General features: G+C 50.4%; 9 protein-coding genes across 9 annotated transcripts; 6 read left to right on the plus strand and 3 right to left on the minus strand.

The window, feature by feature from the left end:
• Positions 1-476: 476 nt before the first annotated feature.
• On the minus strand, positions 477-1,136 carry VFPPC_05153 (sin3 binding region of histone deacetylase complex subunit SAP30 domain-containing protein; the record flags this gene model as incomplete). Its single annotated transcript, XM_018284391.1, has 2 exons — positions 477-806; positions 930-1,136. 2 exons carry the CDS (start codon positions 1,134-1,136, stop codon positions 477-479), a joined length of 537 nt encoding a protein of 178 aa, XP_018145864.1.
• A 1,992-nt stretch (positions 1,137-3,128) lies between these two features.
• VFPPC_15910 (hypothetical protein) lies at positions 3,129-3,476 on the plus strand (the record flags this gene model as incomplete). The annotated part of the gene is made up of 1 exon (XM_018293663.1): positions 3,129-3,476. The coding sequence occupies one exon, from the start codon at positions 3,129-3,131 to the stop codon at positions 3,474-3,476; it is 348 nt and encodes a 115-aa protein (XP_018145865.1).
• A 593-nt stretch (positions 3,477-4,069) lies between these two features.
• VFPPC_05154 (C2H2 finger domain-containing protein) lies at positions 4,070-6,312 on the plus strand (the record flags this gene model as incomplete). The annotated part of the gene is made up of 2 exons (XM_018284392.1): positions 4,070-4,362; positions 4,422-6,312. 2 exons carry the CDS (start codon positions 4,070-4,072, stop codon positions 6,310-6,312), a joined length of 2,184 nt encoding a protein of 727 aa, XP_018145866.1.
• Positions 6,313-6,661: 349 nt separating this feature from the next.
• Positions 6,662-7,254, minus strand: VFPPC_05155 (thioesterase superfamily protein; the record flags this gene model as incomplete). Its single annotated transcript, XM_018284393.1, has 2 exons — positions 6,662-7,069; positions 7,159-7,254. The coding sequence occupies 2 exons, from the start codon at positions 7,252-7,254 to the stop codon at positions 6,662-6,664; spliced, it is 504 nt and encodes a 167-aa protein (XP_018145867.1).
• Positions 7,255-7,966: 712 nt separating this feature from the next.
• On the plus strand, positions 7,967-9,247 carry VFPPC_05156 (peroxisome assembly protein; the record flags this gene model as incomplete). The annotated part of the gene is made up of 1 exon (XM_018284394.1): positions 7,967-9,247. One exon carries the CDS (start codon positions 7,967-7,969, stop codon positions 9,245-9,247), a length of 1,281 nt encoding a protein of 426 aa, XP_018145868.1.
• A 1,003-nt stretch (positions 9,248-10,250) lies between these two features.
• VFPPC_05157 (glycoside hydrolase family 16) lies at positions 10,251-12,424 on the plus strand (the record flags this gene model as incomplete). The annotated part of the gene is made up of 3 exons (XM_018284395.1): positions 10,251-10,566; positions 10,617-11,059; positions 11,129-12,424. The coding sequence occupies 3 exons, from the start codon at positions 10,251-10,253 to the stop codon at positions 12,422-12,424; spliced, it is 2,055 nt and encodes a 684-aa protein (XP_018145869.1).
• A 385-nt stretch (positions 12,425-12,809) lies between these two features.
• Positions 12,810-13,931, minus strand: VFPPC_05158 (phosphoric ester hydrolase; the record flags this gene model as incomplete). Its single annotated transcript, XM_018284396.1, has 3 exons — positions 12,810-13,178; positions 13,241-13,322; positions 13,411-13,931. The coding sequence occupies 3 exons, from the start codon at positions 13,929-13,931 to the stop codon at positions 12,810-12,812; spliced, it is 972 nt and encodes a 323-aa protein (XP_018145870.1).
• Positions 13,932-14,902: 971 nt separating this feature from the next.
• VFPPC_05159 (transmembrane protein 16H) lies at positions 14,903-17,532 on the plus strand (the record flags this gene model as incomplete). The annotated part of the gene is made up of 7 exons (XM_022428440.1): positions 14,903-14,964; positions 15,022-15,059; positions 15,129-16,018; positions 16,079-16,187; positions 16,252-16,692; positions 16,752-17,295; positions 17,367-17,532. 7 exons carry the CDS (start codon positions 14,903-14,905, stop codon positions 17,530-17,532), a joined length of 2,250 nt encoding a protein of 749 aa, XP_022284522.1.
• Positions 17,533-21,314: 3,782 nt separating this feature from the next.
• VFPPC_05160 (ring finger domain-containing protein) lies at positions 21,315-24,211 on the plus strand (the record flags this gene model as incomplete). Its single annotated transcript, XM_018284398.1, has 5 exons — positions 21,315-21,531; positions 21,652-22,952; positions 23,008-23,098; positions 23,158-23,841; positions 23,910-24,211. 5 exons carry the CDS (start codon positions 21,315-21,317, stop codon positions 24,209-24,211), a joined length of 2,595 nt encoding a protein of 864 aa, XP_018145872.1.
• Positions 24,212-25,596: the final 1,385 nt, after the last annotated feature.

Below are 25,596 nucleotides of genomic sequence, written 5' to 3' on the forward strand. Positions count from 1 at the left end.
CCTGCACGGAATAAGGATTGAAAGCGAGGCGCGAATTCTGTTACATAATTAGGAAACCACTTTGTCTGTGTCAGATGAACCGCATATATGGATTGACGTCCCAGTTTAAAATCTCCTTCTCCGTCAACTCCGACAAAAACCATTTCCTGAGTATCATATGTATCAAAGGGTATATATATATATGTGTGTGTGTGTGTGTTTGTGTGTTGTAGTTTCCAAACCATAGGACACGTGCAGAGAAATAAAAACCCAAACGCCTCGGTTACCATGAAGAATCCATTCCGTCTAGTACTGTATGCAATCATCACGAGCCCTCCTAAAGCTCATCTAAACCTGAACAAGTTGTGACGCTAGATGCTCGCGTAGCTAATAAGGGGCCCTCACCCCAAACCGAAAAAATTGACCGACACTCAAAAAGTCTCGGGAAAAGATATACAAGGCATGCAATGCTGATGAAAGATAGTAATTCGTGGCCTTTAGTGGTCCCAGATGATTCCGGGTTGCCTATTTGGCCCCCCTGCTCTGGATATCTTTTCGCTTCGGATTCTGTATATGAAATCGACGATTACGTCATTTTCCTGTATTCCAAGGCCGTTAAAGTGCTTCCTAACAGCTTTTGCCAAGGTGTCTTTACTCTCCCGACGGGCTTGTTGCTTCCGAATCATTGTTGGAGAGTAATGGCCGATGCTACCAGGGCGAGACAACACTGAGTGATGGAACTTGCTAACGAACGAGGCTGGTGTATTTAATTGATGCTCGCGACGGTACGTATGGAGTGCATCGCGTTCAAAAGAGGACCAATTGATCTATAATGGATGATTGAAAGTCAGCACAGACAATGGGAAGAGGTGTACCACGTCTAGGCGCCCCATTTGACGCGATCGTCGCGAGGGTCGAGAGGGCCGAGAGGCCAGCGGGAGGAAGCGTACCGTTGGTGCTTGCGACTCTACAGCATTTTGTGAAGGAGCTGATGTAGGAGCATTTGCTGCTTCTCGTAATTGTGAAGCACTGGACTGGCTTGCTCCACGACGCATCTTGGCTGAGGTCGGTCCAGTGCCTTTTTCTTTGGAACCAGTGCTGGCGTTGTCCGCCTTGTGATCGTCACCGACAGCCCGTGAGGACTTCGGAGGTGCCATTTTGGAAAAATATTCAATCTATTCCGTGTCTCTTGTATACGGATCCGTGTCTCTTGTATAGAAAAGTCGAGGAGAGAATCATCGGCAGTCGAGAACACCTATTGGCGCGTGGCGGTGTCATGAAGGAGGAGAAGGTTGAAGGGAAAACGAAGCAGAAAAGTGTCTTGTGTGTGACGAGAGAGGACTTTTGGTGATTGCCGCACTTAAGCGGGGCATAACTTGGTTGGGTGGTCACTGGTCAGCAGGCTGGCGTGCTGGACTAGTCGGGAAGGGAGGCACAGTCGAACCAGACATTTGAAGGAAAGGACGATGATATCACTCCGCACTAGGCCTCATATGCACGTTCGGTGCAACCGAGGACCGGAGCTTCAGGGCGCCGCAAGCTGTCCGGTGTTCTAAAAATGACGACCGTTTGATTTTGCCTTGTGGACGATCAAAGTTCGAGATGGGCATTCTAGCAGAGTCGGAGGTACTTCGTATTATTTTCTGGAATGTGTCCATGGCCACGCCGTGCTCGAGTCGCCACGAGCGAGTTGGGTTGTACGTCGCACACAACTAGCACACGATAGGAGTAGCGTTCCAGCTGTCGCAACAAATATTGAATGAAGCTGATCATGTATGCATGTGTCTGGTGCATGGTGCGTCGGCAGGTTTGCGCTTTGCACCACCACACCAATTGACGTTTGTCCTCTCGAACACTCCGTGCCGTACGGAGTACCTAACATCGAAACGGCCTGCGGCGTGCCACCAGCTGTTCGCAGCCCCGCTCCCCACATCGCGCAGCTGGCTGGAGCTTCCAGGTCTGGTCCAGTCAACTGGTCTTGAATTCGACGACAGACCAGTTGAAACTGGATCTTCACTTGACCAGACCCCAATCAGTCTCGCCTCCGCAGTGTCCGCACCCCCTGGTCACTCTCTTCATCAAACCACACCACAGCTCTCTCAATTGATTCATCTCGCGCCGTGCAAAGTCAGACCTCTGCCGCCGTCGCCATTGCCACAGCGTCAAGTTATTACGTTCCTTCATCAAACGCACCGAAGAACTTGAGTCGCGAGGTCTTTACACCAGCTCGTACTTGCCGGGAGCCTTGGCAGCTTGGTGGAGCCTCCTCATTGCCTCATTGATTGGTATGTCTCTGATTCTCTCAATGTCCTGTGTCCCCCATGTCTCCTTGAACCCCGTTTTCACATCATCACTATCTGTCTTGCACCTGTCTCGGGGTCCCAGACATGACCTCCGGTTTCCGGGCCATGTGGTAGAAGGCTCGGAGTCGTCCCTACAGCGCCCGAGCTCAAAGCTCATCCAGCCAACTCAAGTACATGGATTTCCCCGGTTTGAGTGCAAATTGACATATGAGCTGGATATTTGACAACGGAAAGCGGCTTGGGAAAAAAGACTGGAAGCGATAGCCATGCCATGGAGCTTTCCATCGGTTCTTTTCAACCTTGGTCAGGAACCTCGCCTATTTACTGGCGGGCTCTGCGCTCGGTCACAGATCTGATCATAGCGAATGCTTGATTGCTTTTCTAATCCATATTCAGCATATCACTGGTCTCACATATCCAACCAGACTCTAATCATGAGGACGGTGCAGAATAGTCTGCTAACATCTTGAGCATCCAGGCCGTCACATGTAGCGTACAAATCGTTGTTACACCTTGGGTTGAATCGCATGGGATGGTGCCTTGAGTTGCCATGCACTATTACTGAATTAAATCCAGATGACCCTCAAGGTGACGATATTGTAGGGGCTCACGCGAATACTCTGCTGCATTGATGCTCTCCGTTTGGACTGTCTGCCGCAGGCTGAGGTCCCAATGGTCCGCATCGACAGAAATCCATTGACAATCCAGCATAGAGACAAGACACTGCCGACATTGTCTTATTACGGAGAGCTGAGGTATTCGGCGGACCGGCAGTGGCTGCTTCGCCCCGACTTCTTTCTTGAGATAGTTCTTGTCTTATGAACGTAGGACGGGCCCCGGAGCGCAATGTCTCACATGATGCCGTCGCATTTACGCAACGAACAATCAACGCTTCCCATATCTCCGGCAAGCTCCAACACAATGGGTTCTACCTTCGACGGCTACCAGCACTCCCCAATCCAGACTATGAGCCCGAATATGTCAGGACATCACGTCTCGCACCAAAAGTCGACCAATGAGTCTTCGCCGTACGCCACCAGCCAATCCGACCCAAGGGGGGGTACCAGCGAAGCTACGCTCGCCTCTGAAGGAACTCCTAGAAAGAAACGTCGCAGTAGAAAGGGCTTGAGCAAAAGATTTGATTGCTTGGCTGAGGGTTGTGGGAAAAGCTACTCAAGAGCTGAGCATTTGTAAATACCATACCGATTCACTTCTCTTGCTAGGTTGATGGGCTGACAGTTGTCTTGTGTAGGTATCGGCACCAGCTTAACCACAATTCAAAGCAAATATTTCACTGTGAATATTCAGGCTGCTCCCGTACATTTGTTCGAGCGGACTTACTGAAGCGGCACATGGATCGTCACGCCGCCAAAGGATCCCAGCCTGGCCCAACGGAACCACAGCAGATGAATTCTGAATTAACACCGCCATTCTCTGACGGCCACTCGGTTGCAACAATAAACAGCCAACATCAAACGCAAGCGCATTACGTCTCTCCTCAGGACCAGTCTCAGAGTCCTTTTACTCCGGCCAGCAATGCAACCCCATCGGGTGGCGCACACAGCTACGTTGTTGACATGGCATCTGGAAGTCGCGGTTTATATCAAAGAGGTGACCGCCAGTCGTCTGGTCCAGTTCAATTCGCTCCTCAAGCAAGTTTGACCTCCTATGATGGCACATTGACATCCCCTTCAGGTTCCAACCAGAACCAGTATTATCAGGGGCAATTAGATAATAGTATGTCCACTCAAACATTTGCGTCCCACCCTCAACCACTCCAATTGGACATGGCACACACCCAGCTTTCGCCAAACAATAGGGCTTCGTCGTCACAAGCACCTGGTGGCCCATATGAAGGACCAATGCCGGCGGAATACCAAGATACAACCCATCACCCTACGGATGTCATTGCCCTTGATCAGATGGCCATGCCAAGTGTCGTTCCTGTGTTCGGTGATGATGGTGGCATGAACAAATCACCATACGTGGGCATGCCTGAAGACTTCATGGCGTATTTATTCAATTCACTTCCTTCTCAAGACTCACCTCCAGGATATGGACTTCATGGGGTGGCTTCCAAGTAAGTCAGGCGCAAAAACTTGGTCATATTTTTTTTTTTTTGGCTGACCTTTTCAACAGTTATGGGGAATTGCAGGACACGCATTATTCAACACCATTCCTAGTCAATGGTATGACGCAGACTGGCCACTTTCCTACCGCATCTCAGCATATCATGTCTGTGACCAACTTACTTGACGAAAATTCGCCTGAAACGAACATATCAGATGAGAGAAGCCAAGAAATCTTTGATTTCATCTTTGACCGGTTTCATGAACAAGATGTTGCCCCGCCTGAACGAAGCCGAGACAGCATTGTAAGCGGCAACCGAGAGCACGACAACCATATGCTGAGTCGTAGAATGATGCAAGCATACCTTGGTTCCTATTGGTATCACTTCAGCGATCAGCTTCCGATTTTGCATCGACCAACTTTCGACTCTGGCAGGACACCAAATCTACTGCTACTAGCAATGATGACTATCGGAGCTGCTTGTCTAGATCGAACATATGGGCAACAGGTCCTAACAGCAGGTGCCAAACTTTCAAATTTCATTGCCCGGCATCTGAGATGGGAAATCTTTATGGATACAAACTTCCGGCCCCCCGCAAAGCTGTGGGTTTTCCAAACGCTGATTCTGTTGGAGTTATATGAAAAGATGTTTTCAACAAGAGAACTGCATGAACGTGCTCATATTCATCATGCAACCATGATTACACTCATGCGTCGAGGTCGGTCACTTATTGGGAAATCGTCCATGGATTCACCTCCCAATCAAAGGGAAACACCGAATGGCTCCAAAACGGCGCCCGGCATCGGCCAAACGCCGGAAGAATGGTGGAATCATTGGGTTACCAACGAGGCTACCAAACGGGCAGCATTCGCTGCTTTTATCATCGATTCTACCCATTCCACCATGTTTGGGCACTCGGCAGTGATGGTTACTCATGAAATGAGGCTGCCATTGCCCTGTGACGAATCTTTATGGCGAGCGAGAAGCAGTGCTGAGGTAGGAAGGGCCGAGGCCAGTCTCAATGCTAGAGGCATTCGCCCAATCTCTTTTCTTGAAGGACTCAAGTGTACATTGAGCCATCAGGACGTCAAGACAACGTCTTTCGGAAGGACTGCTCTCATGGCCGGCCTGATGAGCGTGACATATCATATGCAGCAACGAGATCTTCAGGTCAACGTCCTCGGTGGGGGAGTGATCCAAGCCTTGGGTGGTCGAGACAAGTGGCGCGCGGCATTGACAAGGGCGTACGACTGGTGGAAGAGCGATTTCGACAGAGGACTTGAGGATAATGAGCCGTCTAATGATCCTTACGGCCAAGGAAGCACCAGAAATGAAGCGCACATTGTGTTTGGCAGCCGGACGGTTTTGCACAATCTGGCTCACATGGCGATGCATGCGGATATCGTTGACTGCCAAATGTTTGCCCGTGCGAAACGACTCCTTGGAAGAACTATTGGCGCTCAAGAATTTAGCAGTGCTCAGAAGCGTGTCAAGGAACAATGGGCACCGTCGGCGAGAGCACGAGACGCCACGTTTTATGCATTAAAACTTTTGAGCTCTGTCCTGCTGCCAGATGCAGCAGTCTCTACGAATACAGCCAGTCCCTGGCCCAAAGGCGTTTATGAGACTCGCTACGATGTTCTAATGAACCGGCCTTGGGTTCTCTACTTTGCTGCCTTGATAGTTTGGTGTTACGGGTACGCACTGGAAGGACCCTGTGGCGATGTGACGAGAAATAATACTGCAGACGAGAGTCAGCAGCAAATGAAGCACTATCTGCTAAGATATGCGAGCGTTGCGGATCCGGATGAGCTACGGACCATGCGAGGCATCAACAATAATACGGCGCTGTTGACGGTGTTGCGGGACTCGTTCGGGAATACAAGGTGGGATCTACTGCATGAAGGCGCTCATTTAATGAGAAACTGTATAATTTTGAACAGTGGTGGCACTGTGTGAGCTAATATGCGAGGAGTTACATGGCATGGGTGGTGGTTTGACGATGATGTACTTAGAAGGTGACGCAAAAGTGCGGAAAGTCTGCCGATTTGACAATGGAGATTCCGGTGTTAGGAGAAATAAAATACCCCTTGGAGTTTTGCGGCAAGCTTCTACTTGTTTATACCTCGCATAGTCCAATTGCCAGGAGCTTGACGAGTAATTGCTCGGCAAAGGCAAAGATCCCTTGTGATGTTACGTACTTGATCGAATTTGGCTGTAAAACTGTCTATTCAAAACTGAAACGACACTCTATAGCAATGCACAGCGGTCGTCGTCTATCATCCCTGCACTCCCAATTCTAACTGCTTTATAACTTGGGCTCAGGATCGATATTTGCTTTCAAGTGCTCAGCAATGCTCACAATCTGCCCATCCCTCTTTCTCTTCATAACGCCCTTCATTGTGGCCAATCTCTTGCCCACCTGAAGCGCCTCACACTCAATGATGACCTCCTCGCCCTTGGGTACGGGTCTGAAATAGGTGACGTTCAGATTGCGGGTGACGCCGAGGAATTGCCAGAATCCAGGCTTGCTAATGAGGACAAGGGGGATGGTGGTGCACAGGTCAAAGAGGGTGGCTGCTGCACCGCCATGGAGGTTACCCAGGCGGTTGCAGTGCTCTTCTAGACAGGTGAATGTGAAGGTTACGGATGGTGCTGGGGCGTCGGGGTTGGCGGCAGAGACGGCGAGGTGTGGAAGGAGTTTGGACATCCATTCCTTGGAGAAGTTAGCGGGTATATGGAGGGTGATTGTTGAGATATGAAGTGAGAGAGAGAGTGAAGCTGAGGATGAGTGAGATGACTTACGCCTGCTTTCCAGTTGTCATCGTCGTCTTTGGTGAGCCAGGCTTTGGCCCGCTCGACGGGGTCGTCGTAGACGTCTGTGTATTTTTTGTCGACCATGGTTATGGGTGAGGTGAATTGGGTGTAATTGAGGTAAGTGAAGGCGCAACGGGGTATGAGATGCAGGTATTGGTGAGGCTATGGTGACAGTGCGCAGGCGCTTTATGAAAGGAGATGTTCGATTAGCACAACGCAAGAGGTAAGGCCAGAGGCTTTGAATGAGTTATGTCTGGAATGGCCAGGTACTTGTTTAATGCACGAGTATGCCTGCATGTAAAGTCAAGCAATTATTAACAGAAGCATGCAAAGAACGGAGAAGATTGAACCCCAGATTGGAGTCAAGCCCGCATTGAAAGCCCCGAGGCCCCGGTTTGCCGGTTCGGACAGAAACTTGGGGTTACAAAACAAGTCAAGAGCTGTCACATTGCCGAGGCTCCTTCAAATGGTGGGGCCCTTCAATCGGAGTGCTGTATCAAGATGGTGACTGGTTCTGGCCAATTCCGTCGCGGTCAATTGACTGAGGTGGGCCCACACAACTGCTTCTCAGCATCTCTCCGAATCATCAGCTTCAACTTTCTTATCCCTTTCTCCAAATCCATTTCTACACTCTTCTAGACGCAGCTCGTTTCGAGCGCCCAAGACAGCATTTCCGGCGCTTGTTACAGCATTGCACCGCATACGCCGAACGCCGTCTAACGACTTCTGTGCACAGGAAACGTACCAGCGAGCTCAGCCTGGGACGTAAAACGGAGGCGCCCGCGGGCATCCGAACATGGAGTTCGTCACTGCCCTTCGAGGCACCTTTGACGATAACAAGCCGTCGCTATTCGAAGTGCTTTCAGAACAGCAGCTCAACGGCTTGTTGCCACCCACATTACGATACCTCCTCACAGTTGCGACACAAAGACATCCTCGGTATCTGCTACGGATACTCAACTCCTTCGATGAGCTCTACGCCGTGTCTATGCTCGTTGTTGAGCGACACTACTTGCGAACCCGAGGCGGATCCTTTACCGAAAACTTCTATGGCCTGAAGAGAGAAAAGGCCTTGCGGGGCGAGATACCGCGTGCGAGCACATCTGCTCCGCACCTGGTCCGGGAAACGCTGAAATTATCGACGAGCGACGTTTGGAAAAACTTGGCCGTCTTGGTTGGTGTACCATATCTAAAGCGCAAGCTGGATGAAAGCTTCGAAGTGAATGCGCCAAGGGCGCTGCTCGGATCAGCCTATACTCGAATGCCCGAGAATCCTACCCTCAAAGACCGATTCTTGCACTATTACCGATGGTTTCTGACGAATATATACCCCAGCGTCAATGCCGCTTACTATTTTGCCCTATTGGCCTTCAATCTTGGTTACCTGTTCGACAGGACCAAATATCATAATCCACTCATGTGGCTGATTGGAACTCGACTTCGACGAATGACGGGCGCTGATTACCAGGCCATTGATGCTCTGTCCCAACCCAAGCCAGGGAACCGACCAGGATCGCGGTCAATATTCTCTCCAAGCGAGCTGGGCTCCAAGCTTTTGTCCAGCTTGTCGGTTCTTTTGCCGATGAGCATATTCGCATTGAAGTTTTTGGAATGGTGGTACCAGTCAGACTTTGCCAAGCAGTTGTCGCGCAAGGCAACCGAGAACATTGATCTCCCCCCACCTATTGTAAATGGAGTTCAAAAGAAGGCACAGTCAACTGGAGACGAGAGTGCCAAGGCTGAAAAGAATGCAGAAGAGGGAGACAATCAAGTCCTCTCAGCGGAAGACGCTCCAATTGCGACGCCGTCTTTGCTACCCGTCTACGTGGTGTCAACGCCCAAGGATACCTCACAGTGCCCCATCTGCCAAGACGACATAGTTACCCCGACAGCCTGCCAGACGGGCGTCGTGTACTGCTACACGTGTATTCACAAGTGGATAGAAGGCACGCACGACAAGCAAGAGAGCTTCATGGAAAAGCGAAAAGGAAAATGGGAGAGCGGCATTGGCAGATGTGCGGTGACTGGGAAACGTGTTCTCGGCGGGACTGAGGGTTTACGTCGAATCATGATATGATAGTCGAATAGGAAGCGTCTTCAACGGGAATAAGAGGAGCGCCATTTAATATGAATGTACTACCAATATCTTATAAATAGCAGCATGAGCATGAAGATTAAGCGAAATTGCCAATGTCTCTTCACGAACATCCGCGCCGCCTTCATGTTCATACGCGTCTCCCTGTGAACAGGCATTAAATATCCCACCCAGCATATGTGAGTCGCCTAGTTAAGAATTCCGGATTTGGTCAAGACATGCCTGTTTCAGCCCTGCAACGGCATGTGGAGCTAGAGACCTGGCCAATGGTGTGTCAAGGCTGCGAGTTTCTGGAATGCAACTCTCATCTGCGACATGTCTTGGATAGCAACAACGTGAGCTGACTAGGCTTTTCCACAAGAGCCTTTGCGTGGCGGAACACGAATTAAAGCTGTCAGGCGTTCAATTGTCTTACTGCCAATGAACGAGATTACCTTTTCCGTCGTCAGGGGCATCCGGGGACTCGGCAAGCTGACTCCCAGGGTCACGAACCGGTTCGTCGGCGGGCATGTATGGAATGTAGTCACTCGGAACGGGATCACACAAAGCCTATTGTAACTCGGCATGTAAGACAATCCCTGGGAGGCCGTTCTCTGATGGACTCAGGCACAGGCTTGCTAAAGTGGCGGTGCTATTTCCACCGCGACCCTGAGACCTCGTTGGAATGTACTTCTTCCCGCCAACCTCGCGAGGTGGTTAAAGTGCCGGAATCGAAGAAAAAGGCCACGGTTACTTACGCATCCTACCCCTTCATTGTAACGATATTTGAAACAATTTCTGGGCGAACAATCCCGCCACCTGGATTATACAATGGAATCTACTGTCTATATAACTGCGCTGTCTAAGCCAGTCGTCTCCCTCGACTCTTGTCTCCCTTCAAATTTCTTTTTTCATTTTGGAAACCATCTACAATAGTCTATCTTTACGGGACGATCATCACCTGCTAGTATAGACACAGGCCCGTGGCTGAACCTCACCGGTCATCATGGCTCACTACGCCCTGGCCACGTCCTACGCAGGGGAATCGCTCCTCTCAGGATTCAACTGGTTCGATGGGGCTGATCCCTCCCACGGCTTCGTTTCCTACCAGAGTCGTCCGAATGCTGAGGCACTGGGTCTGTATTCAGTTGATGAGAATACGGGAGTCGTGAGATTAGGTGTCGACAGCACGAATACATATTCAACGTATGAGCAGGGACGGCCGAGTATACGGCTTGAAAGCAAGGAGTCTTACAACCATGGTCTCTTTATTGCCGACTTTTTACACATGCCTCCTTCGCAATGTGGTTTATGGCCAGCTTGTAAGTACACTCTTCTCTATACACGACTTTGAAAGCTAATTGGGTGTAAGTCTGGACATATGGGCCTAATTGGCCTGCTGGGGGAGAAGTCGACATCATCGAAGGCGCCAACGACCAGTATCACAACATTCTTTCCGCACACACAGCTCCCGGCTGCAGTGTTGGCTATGATCTCAGCAGTGATTTCTTGGGGGTTCAACGCTCGACGAACTGCGACGTTGGGACTGATAATGTTGGCTGTGGGTATGAATCACCTGTGGGTGATGCGTCTGCGTATGGGGATGGCTTCAACGCTGCTAATGGGGGTGTGTATGCCATGGAGTGGGATGATGAGTACATCAAGATTTGGCACTTTGCGAGAGGGAATATTCCCAGGGATATTCGTAAGAAGGAGCCTGATCCGAATGGTTGGGGGTTGCCGGATGCTATTTTTGGTGGGCGGAGCTGTGATGTGGACAACTTTTTCAAGGATATGAGTCTTGTTATTAATATTGTAAGTTGCGCATTCATACTAAAACACCTAATCAGCGTCAAGTTTGAAGATGGCTAACAGGTATTGCAGAATTTCTGCGGTGATTGGGGAAACGCCATCTGGGGCAAAACCGACGGCTGCGGCGCCTACGCATCAACATGCAGTGAATACGTGGGCAGCAACCCGGAAGCATTTTCGAATGCCTACTGGGACGTTCGATACATTGACGCCTACCAGAAGAGCAACGAGGCTCGTTCCTCTCCTCCTTCTAACCCTTCTCCCGACGAACCAGCCAGTTCAACCACCACCATGACCACATCCATGACCACAACCGTCACCGTCAACGGCCACAAGACCACCAAAGTCATCGACGGGGACGCAAAACACACTCCCAGACCAGACATCACCACCTCATTCATCTCCCCCAGCGAGGCTGCTGCGCCAAAGAATCCCACCAAGGTTGACGACTCCGCATACCTGGGCTGCTACAGCTCAAGCGACGGCTTCAAGACCTTCCACATGGTCCAAGACAGCAAGGACATGACTGTCGGGCAATGCGTCAAGCTCTGCCGCGAATCCATGTTCGCGGGCGTCTACGACACGCAGTGCTTCTGCGCAGACTCACTAGATGCGAATACGCGCGCTGCCAACGCCAAGGACGGGGATGTGTGCGATCATCCTTGTCCCGGTGATGACGCTCAGTATTGTGGTGGTTTGGCAAAGAATATCGGCGAGTTGGCTAATGCAACTGCGCCAGCGAAGAATGAAAAATTCGGCAACAATCCAACGACAGGCGCACCAAGCTACAAATTTACAAATTCGACGGGAAATTCCACACTACAGAATACATTCCACGTTGCTTCGAAGAAGCTGCAGGCGCGACGTATGGACAAGAATATCCTACTTACTGTCTACGGGGTCGTCAAGAACGAGACGCCGCCGCCGCCGCCTCCGCCCATGGCACCAGGTCAGAATGTAACGTACACGTTTACGGATTACGCTACGGAGACGAAGTACAAGACTGTTGTGCCTGTTCAGGTGACTGGCGCGCCGGATGCCAAGTTTGTGGTGAATACGCGGCCTGGGAAATCGATGAAAGACAAGACTGTCACTGAGACGGTTAGACCGACGGAGGTAGTTATTGAGGATTGCGCAAGTACTGAAGCTCCTACCGTGCAGACGAGCAAGATTCATTGGCAGAAGTCTTCGCGGTTCGATCCCCCTGTGCCGGTGGAGACGGAGACGCCCCTGCCTACGGTTGATACTTCGGAGGAGACTGGCAGTCCTACACCTGCAGTGGTGACTGCTGGTGCTGGGGGTGCTTGGAGCGAGACAAAGTTGGTGACGTTGGGATTGGCGGTGTTAGTTGTTGCGGTGTTGCTTTGAGGTTGAGGGGCTTGGATGGGGTGTAAATTGAAGTTTTGGATGTTGGTGCTTGTATATGGTGGAATTGGTACATGGCTTGGCTGACGGCATTAATTACGACGACACGAACTCAAAATTGCGATGGGAACTAGGTAGCGACTTGAGCTGTCTGCATTGGATACGTACCGGGCAAAGGTCCGGCTGGATATCATTTCTTGGAAGTCTATAGATAGAAATCATCTCAATATTGAAAATAAAAACAAATGGTAAAATGACTAGCAATGATCGGTGTGTGACCTCTGGATGTATTACCTAATATTTCGTAAAACTCGCTAATATCCAATGCAATTTATATACCCAGCCTCCATACACTTTTCTCCCTCGGATTCTACTGCTGTGGTGTGGCCTATACATCTACAACAACAGCCCGGTTGACTGTCTTTCCTGAATTTTTGTACATTTGAGCAGCGTTCACCATCAAGCTGCCTTGGTTGCTTCCGGGGCCACTCATGAGCCATTTCCAAAGGACGCTGTGGATGCCACGGAAGACGATTTCGAACATGTCGACCCAGGATTGATTCGGGATAATATCCCAAAAGAAGCCGCGTCTCGGACGCGAAAGGAGACGCTCATACGCATATTGAACGTCGTCAAAGTAGATGGATTCTTTTCCATACGCGCAGTGACAGTGTCCAAATACATGTAGTCGAGGCTTGACCCGCCATACTTCTCGTAATAGATGGGGACAGCCTAGATCAAGGTCAAGATGGTGTTTCTGAAGTCTTTCATGTCAGTAACGTTGGAGTCAGTATACTGGATGGTCTGCATTGATCTTACCGGTGGGGTGTGAGTCACTAGAATATCCGTCTGGGGAGGCACTTTGCTTAGCCATGGTGACCGGGTAGGTGAATATTGGAAGCTAGTGGCCGCTGTCAGTTGGGCAGTTCATGCGTAGCTTCATAGTGAGAGCGTCCACGGGTCCTCCGTAGGCCAGGCTGTCAACTTACGCAAAGTTTTTGGGGCCACACTCAGGAACATCTGGCGCGCCAAAGATGGAAATCTCCCTTCCTCTAATCTCATGTACTGAAATTTCACCTTGAAGATAAGTGATGCCATCGAGGTTGAGCCTTGCACCCCGTCGACGATCATCGTCACACCGGCTCCGTATGTCAAAGTAGCTGTCGTGGTTGCCAGCAACAACAACTTTGACAGCATGAGGAAGTGATTTCAGCCAGTCAAGCTGTTTTTGGATATCGGCTGCGGTGCCGGCATTGGTGAGATCTCCGGCATGGATGAGGATATCACCAGGCGGCACCTCCACGATGTTGTCGTGAGTGTCAGAGATGCATACTATGCGTATGGACGCCTTGTGCCGTGGTGGTCGGAAAGGTGTACCCCTCAGAAATAAAACTAGATGGTAGAAGTTGATGGTGAAGAATGTCAGGGGTGACTCGACGAGGTGGTCAAGGACTGTCAGGCTCTCCCACTGACTGCTGCGACGGAGGCCGAGCCAGACCAGGAGGCCCATGATGAAAAGGGTCAATCAGCGAAAGGCAACGAGCGGCCACCATCTAAGAATTCTGAATTGTGCACCGCAAATGACGGGTTCAGAGGGGATTTAAGCGAGCGTCAATGATGGCCGGAAAGGCGCGAGAGACCAGAATCGGGAGTTATGCTGGAGGCTTGAATTAATATGAATGGTCTTGGCCTCTGAAAATGTCTGGGTGCTAAGTCTGGTGCCGCAGAGGATGCATGCCCATTGGTAATTGGCTGGGGCGGCATGTGGCTTAACAACGGCTGGCAAACGTCGGTGGGGATGAAGCACCAGTCCAGACTGTGGCAGGTACGATAGAGACGACGTCATGTCACTCCCAGTGCCTTGCTCGTGGTCGCCATACCTTCAACGAGGCAGCAATTAGACAAAATCTGGCCATTATCGCGCATACAGATGAGAATTGCCCCGTGGCTATGCTCTACCATAATAGCCCCATTGTTTTTCATAGCTCATCTTCAAACGCACATGACTAAAACTACCTACCTAGGTAGGTAGATGCAGCTTGATGTCGTCCCTGCTCAGCTGAATACTGTTGGTACGAAGTAGAGTACATGTACTGGGCGCTCCTGCCAGTTGCTGCCGGTGGGGCGGCAGTTCCAGAAGCACAGACCATGTCGAAGCTCCTCAGCTCCCTTCACATCTTGATCTAAAGCTGGAGCTTCCCTGAGCTTGACCTGTTTACAGTCCCCAAATGACGTCTACAAATCCCACACTACTGGCACATCTTAAAACTCGTGAAGCTGCATCATTTGCGTCGCCGAGACGCTCACACGTATACCTAGCGGCTGTTCAATTGCCGACCGAATTAATTTGAACATATTAAACACCTCCCTTCAGCTTCAGCTCGTCTGTTGTGTCCTGCACCATCTCTCAGCTCACGCACCATTCATTGATCCTTGTCCCACCCCAACTTCCTCGCCAACACCTGTGCCCAGGTTGACGTGATGGCGGGCGTGAGGGAAGTGTACGGAAAGAAGGGGGATAGAAAGGATTCGGACAACTTTGGGTGCGTCGTCGTCGCTCATCACTTCAATCCAACCCATAGCTAACCTGTCCCCACCAGCGTGGACTATGTCATACACTACAAGGTCCCTCCAAAAGGTATGTGAGAAGGTGTCCTCCATTGAAATTGACATTGCCTCCCAGCTATACATACTCACCTATCTCAAGAGCGCGCTGAGGCAGAAGCTGGGTTCGTCCAGCTCATCCGATCTTTGACCAATGTTGGGCTTGCTACTGAAGTACGCAATGGCGATCCTGGCTCCTTGCTTGTGTTCGTTAAAATTGCGTCTGCCGAGCTTTTAGGGCAACAGGTCTACCGTGGCAGACTACAAGACTGGCTACAGGGAATACGTACCTCCGGCCCGAATTCAGACATCGCCCAGGCTCTGGAGGATGAGCCAATGATGGAAGCTGAGAGGCTGCGGCTAGTATACCAACTCATCACCCGAACGGAAAATGAGGGTGGTGCCGGAATCAGTCAGGCCAGCTCCAAGTGGAAGTTCGTTGCCGATATTTTTCCACTTCATGACCAGGCATTCAACAAGGCGTGGATTCAGAAATGGAGTAAGAAATACTTACTGGACGAGGCCGACCTCGAGGATATTCGTCACAAGTTTGGAGAGAGCGTGGCTTTCTACTTTGCATTCTTGGGAAGTTACTTCAGATTTCTTGTATTTCCAGCTGCTTTGGGGTTTGCCGCCTGGATGTTCCTGGGTCAATTTTCCTTCATTTACGGACTTGGCTGTGGTCTGTGGTCCGTCATTTTCTTGGAATACTGGAAGAAGAAGGAAATTGATTTGGCAGTTCGCTGGGGTGTACGAGGGGTGTCTGCTATTCAGCTGCCTCGCAGTCAATTCAACTGGGAGTATGAAGCAGAAGATGCAGTGACTGGCGAGCCTGTCAAGGTTTACCCATACATGAAGCGGCTAAAGACCCAACTCTTGCAAATTCCCTTTGCTATCGCCTGCGTTCTTGCTCTCGGAAGTCTTGTGGTCATTGCAAACTCTTTGGAGATATTCATTAATCAGGTCTACGACGGCCCAGGCAAGCAGTATTTGGTGAGTAAAAAACAGAAGTAGTCCGTACCAACACTCCAGGGCTAATTCTCTCTCTCCAAGGGGTTTTTACCAACTATGATCCTGGTCATATTTACACCTACCTTCTCGGCTGTTCTTATGAGTGCTGCCAACGCCCTCACAGAGAAGGAAAACTACGATACGGTTGACGGTATGCTTGAAGGAAAAAAACTTTGGCTCCCTCAGATCGATTCAATAGCTAATGAGAACCCTAGCCCACAAGTCCGCTCTCATTCAGAAGCAGTTTGTGCTCAATTTTATGACCTCATACATGGCTCTTATTTTTACGGGCTTTGTTTACATTCCTTTTGGAAACATCTTACTCCCATTCTTGGACTTTTGGCGACGTACTGCCCAAACTCTTACTTTCAGTGAGAAGCCCCTTCCTACGCAACAGTTTCGGATCAACCCCGAACGTATCAGCAGCCAGATGTTTTATTGCACTGTTACTGCTCAAGTCGTCAATTTCGCCACCGAAGTCGTCGTCCCGTATGTGAAACAGAAGGCATTTGCCAAAGCCAAGGAATTCCAGTCAAAAGGAGTCGAGACACACGATCATCCTGAAGAAGCTGAGTTTTTGAAGAGGGTCCGCAACCAATGTGAATTAGAAGTATACGACGTCACGGCTGACTACCGAGAAATGGTCATGCAATTTGGTAAGTGGCCTGCTGTACCTGACCCTTGTGCCAAATAAACCCTTTTGCTAAGAACGTAGGCTATTTGTCACTATTCTCCGTCGCTTGGCCGCTGGCAGCTGTGTGTTTCCTAGTGAACAACTGGGTCGAGCTCCGATCAGATGGATTGAAGATTGCCATCAGCTGCAAGCGCCCCATCCCGTGGAGATCCGATTCCATCGGTCCTTGGCTCGATGCTATTGGATTTCTGGCTTGGCTTGGCAGCATAAGCAGCGCGGCAATTGTGTTTCTCTGCAGTGGCTCACACGACGGGAAGCTGGGGGCTGCGTCTCAGGTAACAGCATGGGGAGGACTGCTCAGCATACTCTTGGCAGAGCATTTTTACCTCTTGACCCAACAAGTAGTTCGCTTTGTGATGAGCAAGGTTGAGAGCCCAGGTCTTCAGCAGGAACGAAGAGAGCGGTACATGATGAAGAAGAAGCTTCTAGCGGAGAACGTAGGGCAAAAGGCTGCCGAGAAGGCATTCACCCCGGGGATTGAGACGGGAGAGAAGAGTACTAAACAGGCACTGGAGGAGGAGGCTCGTCAGGCCTCTATCCGTGGACATGGTGGTCCCGAAGATGTGTAAGTTCCTTGATAATTGCGGCTGGGTTGAGCATGCATGACTTCGACGCACCTACTTACCCATGAGACAGGTTTTGGCAGCATCAACGAGGTATGGAAGAAACCATCATGGTTGGCCGAAAGATGATTGAACAACAGGTGAGTCAAATTGAAGTTGTATTTACGGGCACTGGCACTACGAGCACTGCCTTCATGGTTCTGGACAGACCTAACTTTTGGCTCTTGCTGCGAAACTAGATGGCTGCCGAAAGCAAACCGAAGCAAGCACAAGCTAGCCCAAGCCCTCGAGCATGACGTGCATGCTTGTTCTGATGTTCGTCCTCCGCATGGTGTTGGTCGTAGTAGGCGATAGTTGAGTCAGGTACGGAGTATGTGGGATGGATGAACTGAGTGAGGCGAGTGGCTGATGTCTCTGTGTTTTTATCTGGTGGCTGGTACTACATAATTCAGAAATGCACAAGCAGCAAGTAGATGTCGAAATGAGTGAGGGCCGGTGGGTGATGGATCCAGACACTGTCGATTAGGGTGTCATCTGAGCTATCAGTTGACGTACGCAGATTTTCAGGTGTCACTTACGACATGTCATGGCACAAGATCGCGCAGCACTGTACGGAGTAGTTATTACGGAGTACTTGGGCCACGATTGCATCTTCTTCAGGGTATGCACGAAGGAAGTATGGTAACATTGTATTTCCGGATGCGGGTGGCTGAACTAGAATTCAATTGGGACGAAGGATCGAGGTAGGATCGAGGTGGTGACGGCGCGTTTGGGTAAAGATTACCGTCCCCCCTGGCGCAGTGACCTCATTTTCAAACCCCCAACTGAAAGTCGGATTCATGGGCGAGATCGGTGACGGATATTGAAGCATTGGGGAATGAAATATTGAGATATGAAATTGATGGCTTATTTAAGAGGGGCACGTGTGTGAATGACGGTTATCCATTGACGTTGACCAACAGTTTGTCGGTTCTGGCGACGGGACCGCGACGGGACCAGGAACGACGGAGCACTCAGGGCCAAGTAATAATATCCGGTCCACCACCGGCCCGGACCATGGACCACCAGAACAAACAAAACTTATTAATGTTCCAATGGCTGGCCCACTTGGGCGGGAGGATGATGAGGCATGAAGAGACAAGGAGAGACACAAAGAGATACCATTGTACGGAGACACATGGAGGATCTACTCTACTCCAGGCGTCAATGGTGATGGGGGGCAGGCAGGCGATGGATGGGCTGCACGGAATACCAGGGCCTCAGGTACGCAAAAGTTGGAAGTCGAATGCAATGAGGACAGTACAGTAATACCATGATAACTGTTCTCGGACAGAAGAGACGAGTCTGATCTGGGTCCACAGCCGCCCCCGCCTCCTCGACCCAACATATAATCGTTCGTCAACGGTTGACCTATGCAGTGTGGGATCACAACCCTGGTATGCGGTTGGAATTGACCACCTGCTCACTTGCCACATATATCAATTCAAGTGAACGGGTTCATGGTTGGACAAGTGAGTGGGTGCACGCACCTGAATTGGCGCAAAGTATTGCTGCATTGGATGGTAGAGGAGAACAGAGGCTTATTAGGCACCGAGAAATGAAGTGAGCTGCACACTGATAAGTACCGCACATCTTCTTCGAAGGTCGAGCATGTCCCAGAAGCGGCTGAAGCATTGGGGATGCATCCTGTTCAAAGTCCGCAAGCGCATAAAACTAGAACGCAGACCAAGCCATAGTGGCTTGTCAGGCTGACTGGTAGAGTATACCTTGGTGAGAACAAGTCAATCAGACATCAGATTAAGCGATCCATTGATCCTGGTAACGATTAGCTGCACTCGAGTCTAATGGGTGTCTCACAGCCGGAGAGACAACGTGACTGCGTCATTCTGTTCAGGCGACATGCGCTAGCTCTCCGTGAGTGGCTGTGTAGCATACTTTCGCAGGCAGCAAGTCATCATATCTGGTGGAAGAGCCCCAGGACAACCGGACTAGAGTACGGAATACTTCGCACACTAGGGATGTGATGAGTTGCACAAACGTCTGGTGGTCTGTGTCTGGAGGACAATCAATTTGGTGTAAGAAGAGAAACATGAGGGTGGAGGGGAGGGGGAGGGGTGAAAGGGGCAGGTAATCAATGATTCAAGCCAGGCAGGTGCGCATCCTTTGCTGTTGCCGGATGCCTGCCATGTACTCCGTAATATACCAAGCGATCTTGCGATATGAGCGTAAATGTTGACCAAAAACAAGAAGAAAAAAATCAGATAAATGCCCCAATGCGGTCATGTACGCTTGAGCCATAAAATAACTATTGACGAATTGAGACCTTGTGTTGCCTGTGCCAACGGCTGTACCCCGTACTTTATCCATCTACACCTCGGACTGTCCTCATCACAACTGGCCAACGTGGTTGAAGTGGATTCTGGAATAGGTTGTCCTCCACAAATGCACAGACTCATGTGTCTGTTCTCACTTTATCCGATGCCAGCAGAGGTTCATCGTCTTTGCCAGCCCCATTCCTCATCAAGTTGAGAAAAAGAAAGTGCAGTCCGTATTTGTACAGTACTGTACTCAATTACTCCGTACATGCACATAATTTTGCATTTCGGTCGATCCGGCAGCGAAACACATACAGTACATATTCAGACCAACCTGAATCGGATAGCTGCTCTAAAAGCCTCGTGCTTTCTGGCGCACATGGGGCGAGTCATGGATGCCGCGCATACCCTCACCTCTGCATCTTGCAGCTATTGAAGGCTAGAACAACTCTTCTGGCTCCTTCGGTTCCCGAATAGGTTACCAAGTGCTGCCATTGAGCCGCCATGGAGGTTATACGACTGCATGGATAATCAAAATTCTACAGCCGGAGCACGAGGGCAGTGGGTCAAATCAGTTCAGGGGACCGAAAGCTATTGCTTCTGGATGATGCCAAATATCAAACTAATCCCTTCGATAGGAGACTTTTCGCGATGTCGTCGATCACAACCACCAATGGAGCTGCCAGGACGAATGAACGTGGGCGACCAGGGGATGTGGAGAGCGGGTTCTTCTGGCTTGTCTGGGTTCCTCTGGGTTCCTCTGGGACAAGCCCGCCTAGGATTAATGTCCAATTGTCGACGATGCCACCCGCCTCTGCCCCATCCGACCCTTTCTCTCGAGAGCCCTTGTTCGAGTTGTCGTTCTGAGACCTTTCCGGTCACCTCTCATCAAAAGACAACATCGAGCCGTCGGCCGGATGTGTATTTCGTGGCTGCAGTCAACTTTGTTCCCCTCCAAGACAAGGACCCCTGTGATCCGACAAGAACCCTGGCAACATTGAAAGTAGTCAGACCACGCCGCTAGACCTGACTTGACAGACTCTTTGCCTCAACCTCGCCTCTGCTTCCGTCTGGCAGAAGCCTAGCAGCCTCGCTCGTTCTAGTCACCGATCTGCAGCTTTCTCCCGCAGCCTACCAAACGTTTGAGGCGACACGGCAGCCCTGCCCCCATGATGGAGCCCCAATTGCTGATGGCGCCAGGGGTGTGGTTTGTGTTGGTTCCTTGACGCCCCGAGGAAGCCAGGTTTACCACAGGGTGCAGGTTGGCGTATGTCTCTTTTCTATTGTCAGAACACCCATATCATCCCGCCGCATCGCCTTTGTCTTTCTCATTGTCAGACACCCTATCCTCTATTCTCTCTATTCTCTCACTCGTGCCATATTTAGGTGGCGGCACCAATACTTCCTAATCCGAAGAACAATTTATCGAAATATTCTCAGCCATCTCTTTCTTACACAGGACACCAAGAACACCACTATCTGGGTTATTGGGCGCCTCCCGCGACAACCCCGCCCTCCGCCTTTGCTGCCAGACGAGCATCCCGCCAGAACAATAGTAGCCATCAATTGCCGGACTTGGCCTTTGCGCACGGTAACCTCGAGGTGGTGGATAGCCCTTCAAGAGCTATTTTGCGGCTTCGTTCCCAACTTGTAAATTTGACAATTCGGTCAACCAAATTCTTCGTTCAAACTCTTGCCACGCAAAGATGGATGAAGTTGAGGAACTGGTCCTCAGACCCTTTCGAGAGGTTGTCGAGAAGGGAAAGTTGGCAGTGGAGAATGCGGCCGACTCACCAGATATGCTGAAGGAAGCGCAGCGTCTTGTGAAAGTTGGTGAACGGGGAATGAGTCGCATTGAAGCCAGCTGCAAGAAGCTGTATAATGATTACAGCTCCAATTTTGTATCAGCACTCAAAGAAAACGGTAAGTATACACTTCTCTTGGTTGAACCGAATCAAGTGCCGTGGCCACGTTCTCACTTCTACTCTTTGTTTTCATTTACATGAAGAGTGCTTCAGAGCTAATACAAATACCGAATGGCAGAGGAACTCACAAAAGTCCGCTCCCAGCTTACGAACCTGTTATGGGACTTCGAGGACTATATCGAATCCGATACATTCGAAGCAGCCAAGTTCAAAGAATTGCAAGACTTGGACCGAGAAGTCGCGCCGAAAGTGTACAACATACTCATTACCATGAAACTGGATGCTCCAAATCCTTATCTATCCCAATTGTCGCCGCCCTCATCACCACATCCTCCCGCATTTTCTCCCGTTCAGCCAACACCACAGCATCCATTTGGCCTGGGTTTTAACCGGGGATCTGGATCAGTTTCTGGCTCGCAGGGCGACGCGAGATCCGTAGCAGAGTTCCCTACTGTGGAGGACGCCACCGCCCAATTCAGGACGCTCATGTCAGATCGTCAATTGTCAAGTTCCCATGGCCACCGTCAAGATTCTGGGTTGGCTGTCCAGACAGAGGAGATTCCTCCAGAGCAGCCAATGCTGGAACCACCTCGGCCACCTTCTCTCGACCCCTGGGATCCCCAAAAAGCGCCTTATAGCGATGATGGAAGGACAGACAATGACAGTCCAGTCGGTCGTAGGCCAACAGTCTACAGGCCAGAGTCGCCCATTGACCCTGCTATCTCGCCAATGAGCCCAGACAATCGCCATCGCCAACAGTCAATCTCTCAAATGTCATCCGGCGGCAGTGTCACAGGAGGGTCAGAATCTGATTCCCATCTTCACGACGATTATCGGCATTCTGGGTCTAGCACATTCTCAAACCCAGCAAACGCTGTTGGTCATGGTACGAGACCACGGGCTCACACCTTATCACCGACCATTCTCGAGGAAGAACCACCGCCACGACGATCAAGTAATCCCGGATATGTCCCACAGTTACAAGTACGGCCACCAGTTCCTCCAATTCCCCTAGCACATCGAAAGCCATCGGGTCCTTTACCAACAAGCGGGGTGGAGGACATGGACCGCCAATACCAGATCAGACAGCAACCTCAGGGCCAGCCTCCAAATGCCCCTCTACCAGCACCTCCTAGCCGCAATAACAGCTCGACTAGCGATGCCGCTTGGAGCCCTCGCTCCTCCACGCCGAAGAGCCAACCCGGCCTCGAAGTAGCACCCAGGATTCCACAGGCTGAAATGGATACGGGACTCATCCCAGTAGAATCGGAGGGTAGCGACGCCAGACTTCAGGCCAGCCTCTCTCAAAGGGACTGCACCATTGGACCCGGCAGCACATTTTATCTCTACAAGGGCTTCTGTGACGGTGCCAAGGAAGTCTTGCATGGTGACATTGGAGTGAAGAAGACGAAGAAACCTGTAAGTACATGTCTGAACGTGGCGCGACATTTGCGAATTACTCACATAGTCCCAGGGGTTTGCCGCCGCAACAACCGTCGCCAGATGCACAGGCTGTCTGTTTGAGCTCGATTTCTCTCAAATCGAGATTGACGTGAACAAGGAAGGTGAGTAGTGCTTCCACCCCCATTCAACAAAAGCCATGGGCTTACAGTCATTTGGACAGACAAGGGCAACTTTTACAAGAGCGGAATCAATTATCGTCTTCGATTTTTGCAGAAGAGCCATCTGCCAGCTAAAAGAGTAGATGACGTGCTCTATGCTTGTGTCTTCTGCGTCCGAGCTGGCCGTACCCTCGATGAATGCGATGCGACCGTCTTTACCACCACCAAGGCATTGTTCAACCATCTATCCCATCATCCACGACCACTCCCCGAGGTTCCTGGAATTGCTGTGGTAGAAGGCTCTGACATGCCAGCACACTTACGCAACGACTACGACGTTCACTTCAAGAATCCACCTGAGGCGCACCCAGCACAGCTGAATCTGTCGGAAATAGCCGGAAAGGCCACAGCCATAGCCAAGGATCACTCTCGAAGATTATACGGACAACGCCTTCTCTTTGATAGAAGCCCGGCTCTCGAGATTTGCCACGGCGCCAGAGTCACTGGAATTACTTGGCCAGATAAGTACAATGGAGAATGGATCTTTGGTTGGCACGACGGTCTGCATGCGTCTACTCCAGCAGATGTCGTCAAACTTGAACCTCCGCCGTCTGAAGAGATAAGAATGGTGGGTTCGAGCCTGATTCGAGCAAAAGCTAGGTGGAAGTTCGCGCAAAAGGACAAGGAGAAGGACAAGAGCCTTTGGCTGAAGTTTGACAAGAATGAGCCCATCATCAATATCAGCTGTGAGTTTTTGTCCCCTTCTCTCTAACCAGCAACAGAGCGAACTCGGTACTAATCGGCATTATCACAGATCCATACCCAGAGCATTGGTGCTGGTCAGGAACAAACGCAAAGGGCAAATGGGGCATCTTCCCCAAAGTCTTCCTTGAACCAAGCACTATTCAGGAACTCACGACTGAAGGGGCCGATCGTGCGCTCACTTTAAATAACGAGAAGAACAAATCTTCGTCAATGTTGTCCAAATTTTCAATGAGACGGCCGTCAGGTCGACCTCCCAGCATCGCCGAGTCAACTAGCAGTCATGAGACACAAAACACACATGGTGGATTTTCACCGTTCAGGTATTCTCGGAGCAGTAGAGGTACAGAGTAATGTGGTTACGAAGCAGCATTGTGAATGGACAGAGTAGAGGTGGAGTAGATATGATATCCGGCTTGGCGTTGTTGACGATGTTAATTTCATTGGAGCGGTGGAGGCTCGATATACCCTGGGGAAGTACTTTCCACAATACATTTGCTTTGTTTGATCAGATGCAGACGCTGTGGTAGGGTATGTCATACCTTATTGCATGCATGCTCTTCATTTTGTTTCTATAATACGATGTCTGTACGACCGATGCTTGGAGCTGCAGACTTGACGCTGGTGACATATCCCAAACTGGGGGATAAACACGGTGTTGTACATTGAAATTCTGTGGCTGTACTACACTCTGCGCTTAATGGCATAATTCACCGTACATTCTACAGTCTGTGGAAAAAAGCATTTGCGCACATCTGAGTATACAGTAATACAGCTCAATATGCCTTAGCACACATAACGCGCCATGTGATACCTTCCCCTTGTTTAAATACTTTTAACCCCCTACTGTATGTTGTGGCATTCTCAGGACGTGGTTTATACTATGTGGTTTGTTGTGCATTTTGTTGATCAAGTACATCTCGGCATTTACTACGCATGCTCAGGTGATATCTGCAGTACTATTTGCAAATGCTAGAGATTGGTTAATCGTACCCGCCAGCCCATAAAGGTGGCAATTTTAGATGAATCTTCATCTGCATTGCATTTTGTCCTGTTCGTATCAAAACCCACCGTGGTGGTTACAGCAGGGTCCCCTGGAAAGGCATGAGGCGGGTCTGATTGGGTTGAGCCGGATCATCGCCACAACCGAGACATGGCGTTCAGGGGACAAGGATAGATCAAACACAAAAATAGGTCCTGATTGTTCAAATCGGGCGTTGATGAGCGGCTCGACAAAGGTCTGCACTGGCGTTGCCCTTGTTTGTTTGCTTGCCTTGCGTATTCCAGCTGGGACAGGCGAAGCTGAAGATTGAGGCTTTCGTCTTTGGCTCCCGTGAGTTTGGGTCGGACATAGCCACCGCAGAAATAAAGGGGAAAGGAGGTAAGTCGCCGTCCAATATGTGCCGGTAAGTTTGCGCTCATTTTTAGATGGCCCATGAACATGCTTTTGACTTTTTAAAGTCGTTTGGGAATTGGCGTTCATCTGACGTTTGGCTGTGCACCTTGGGAGTTTGATGCACAGGCCGCGGCATGAAACTCGCTTCGTAAGGGTGCGAACTGTGATGCGCGAAAATCCACCGAGGTCTGCACGATGTGACCATTTTTGGCTGAGAACGAGAACGGTATGTAGGCTTGGCTGAAGCAGCCTTGAAGCAAAAGTTTGGTTTTGCATCTTAGACATTTGAACTATCACATTAGGAGAGCGGCGACGAGAAACAGGAGAAGTGAAGGATGGAGGG

The sequence above is a fragment of the Pochonia chlamydosporia genome, chromosome 3, assembly GCF_001653235.2.
Source record: "Pochonia chlamydosporia 170 chromosome 3, whole genome shotgun sequence".
NCBI lineage: Eukaryota > Fungi > Ascomycota > Sordariomycetes > Hypocreales > Clavicipitaceae > Pochonia > Pochonia chlamydosporia.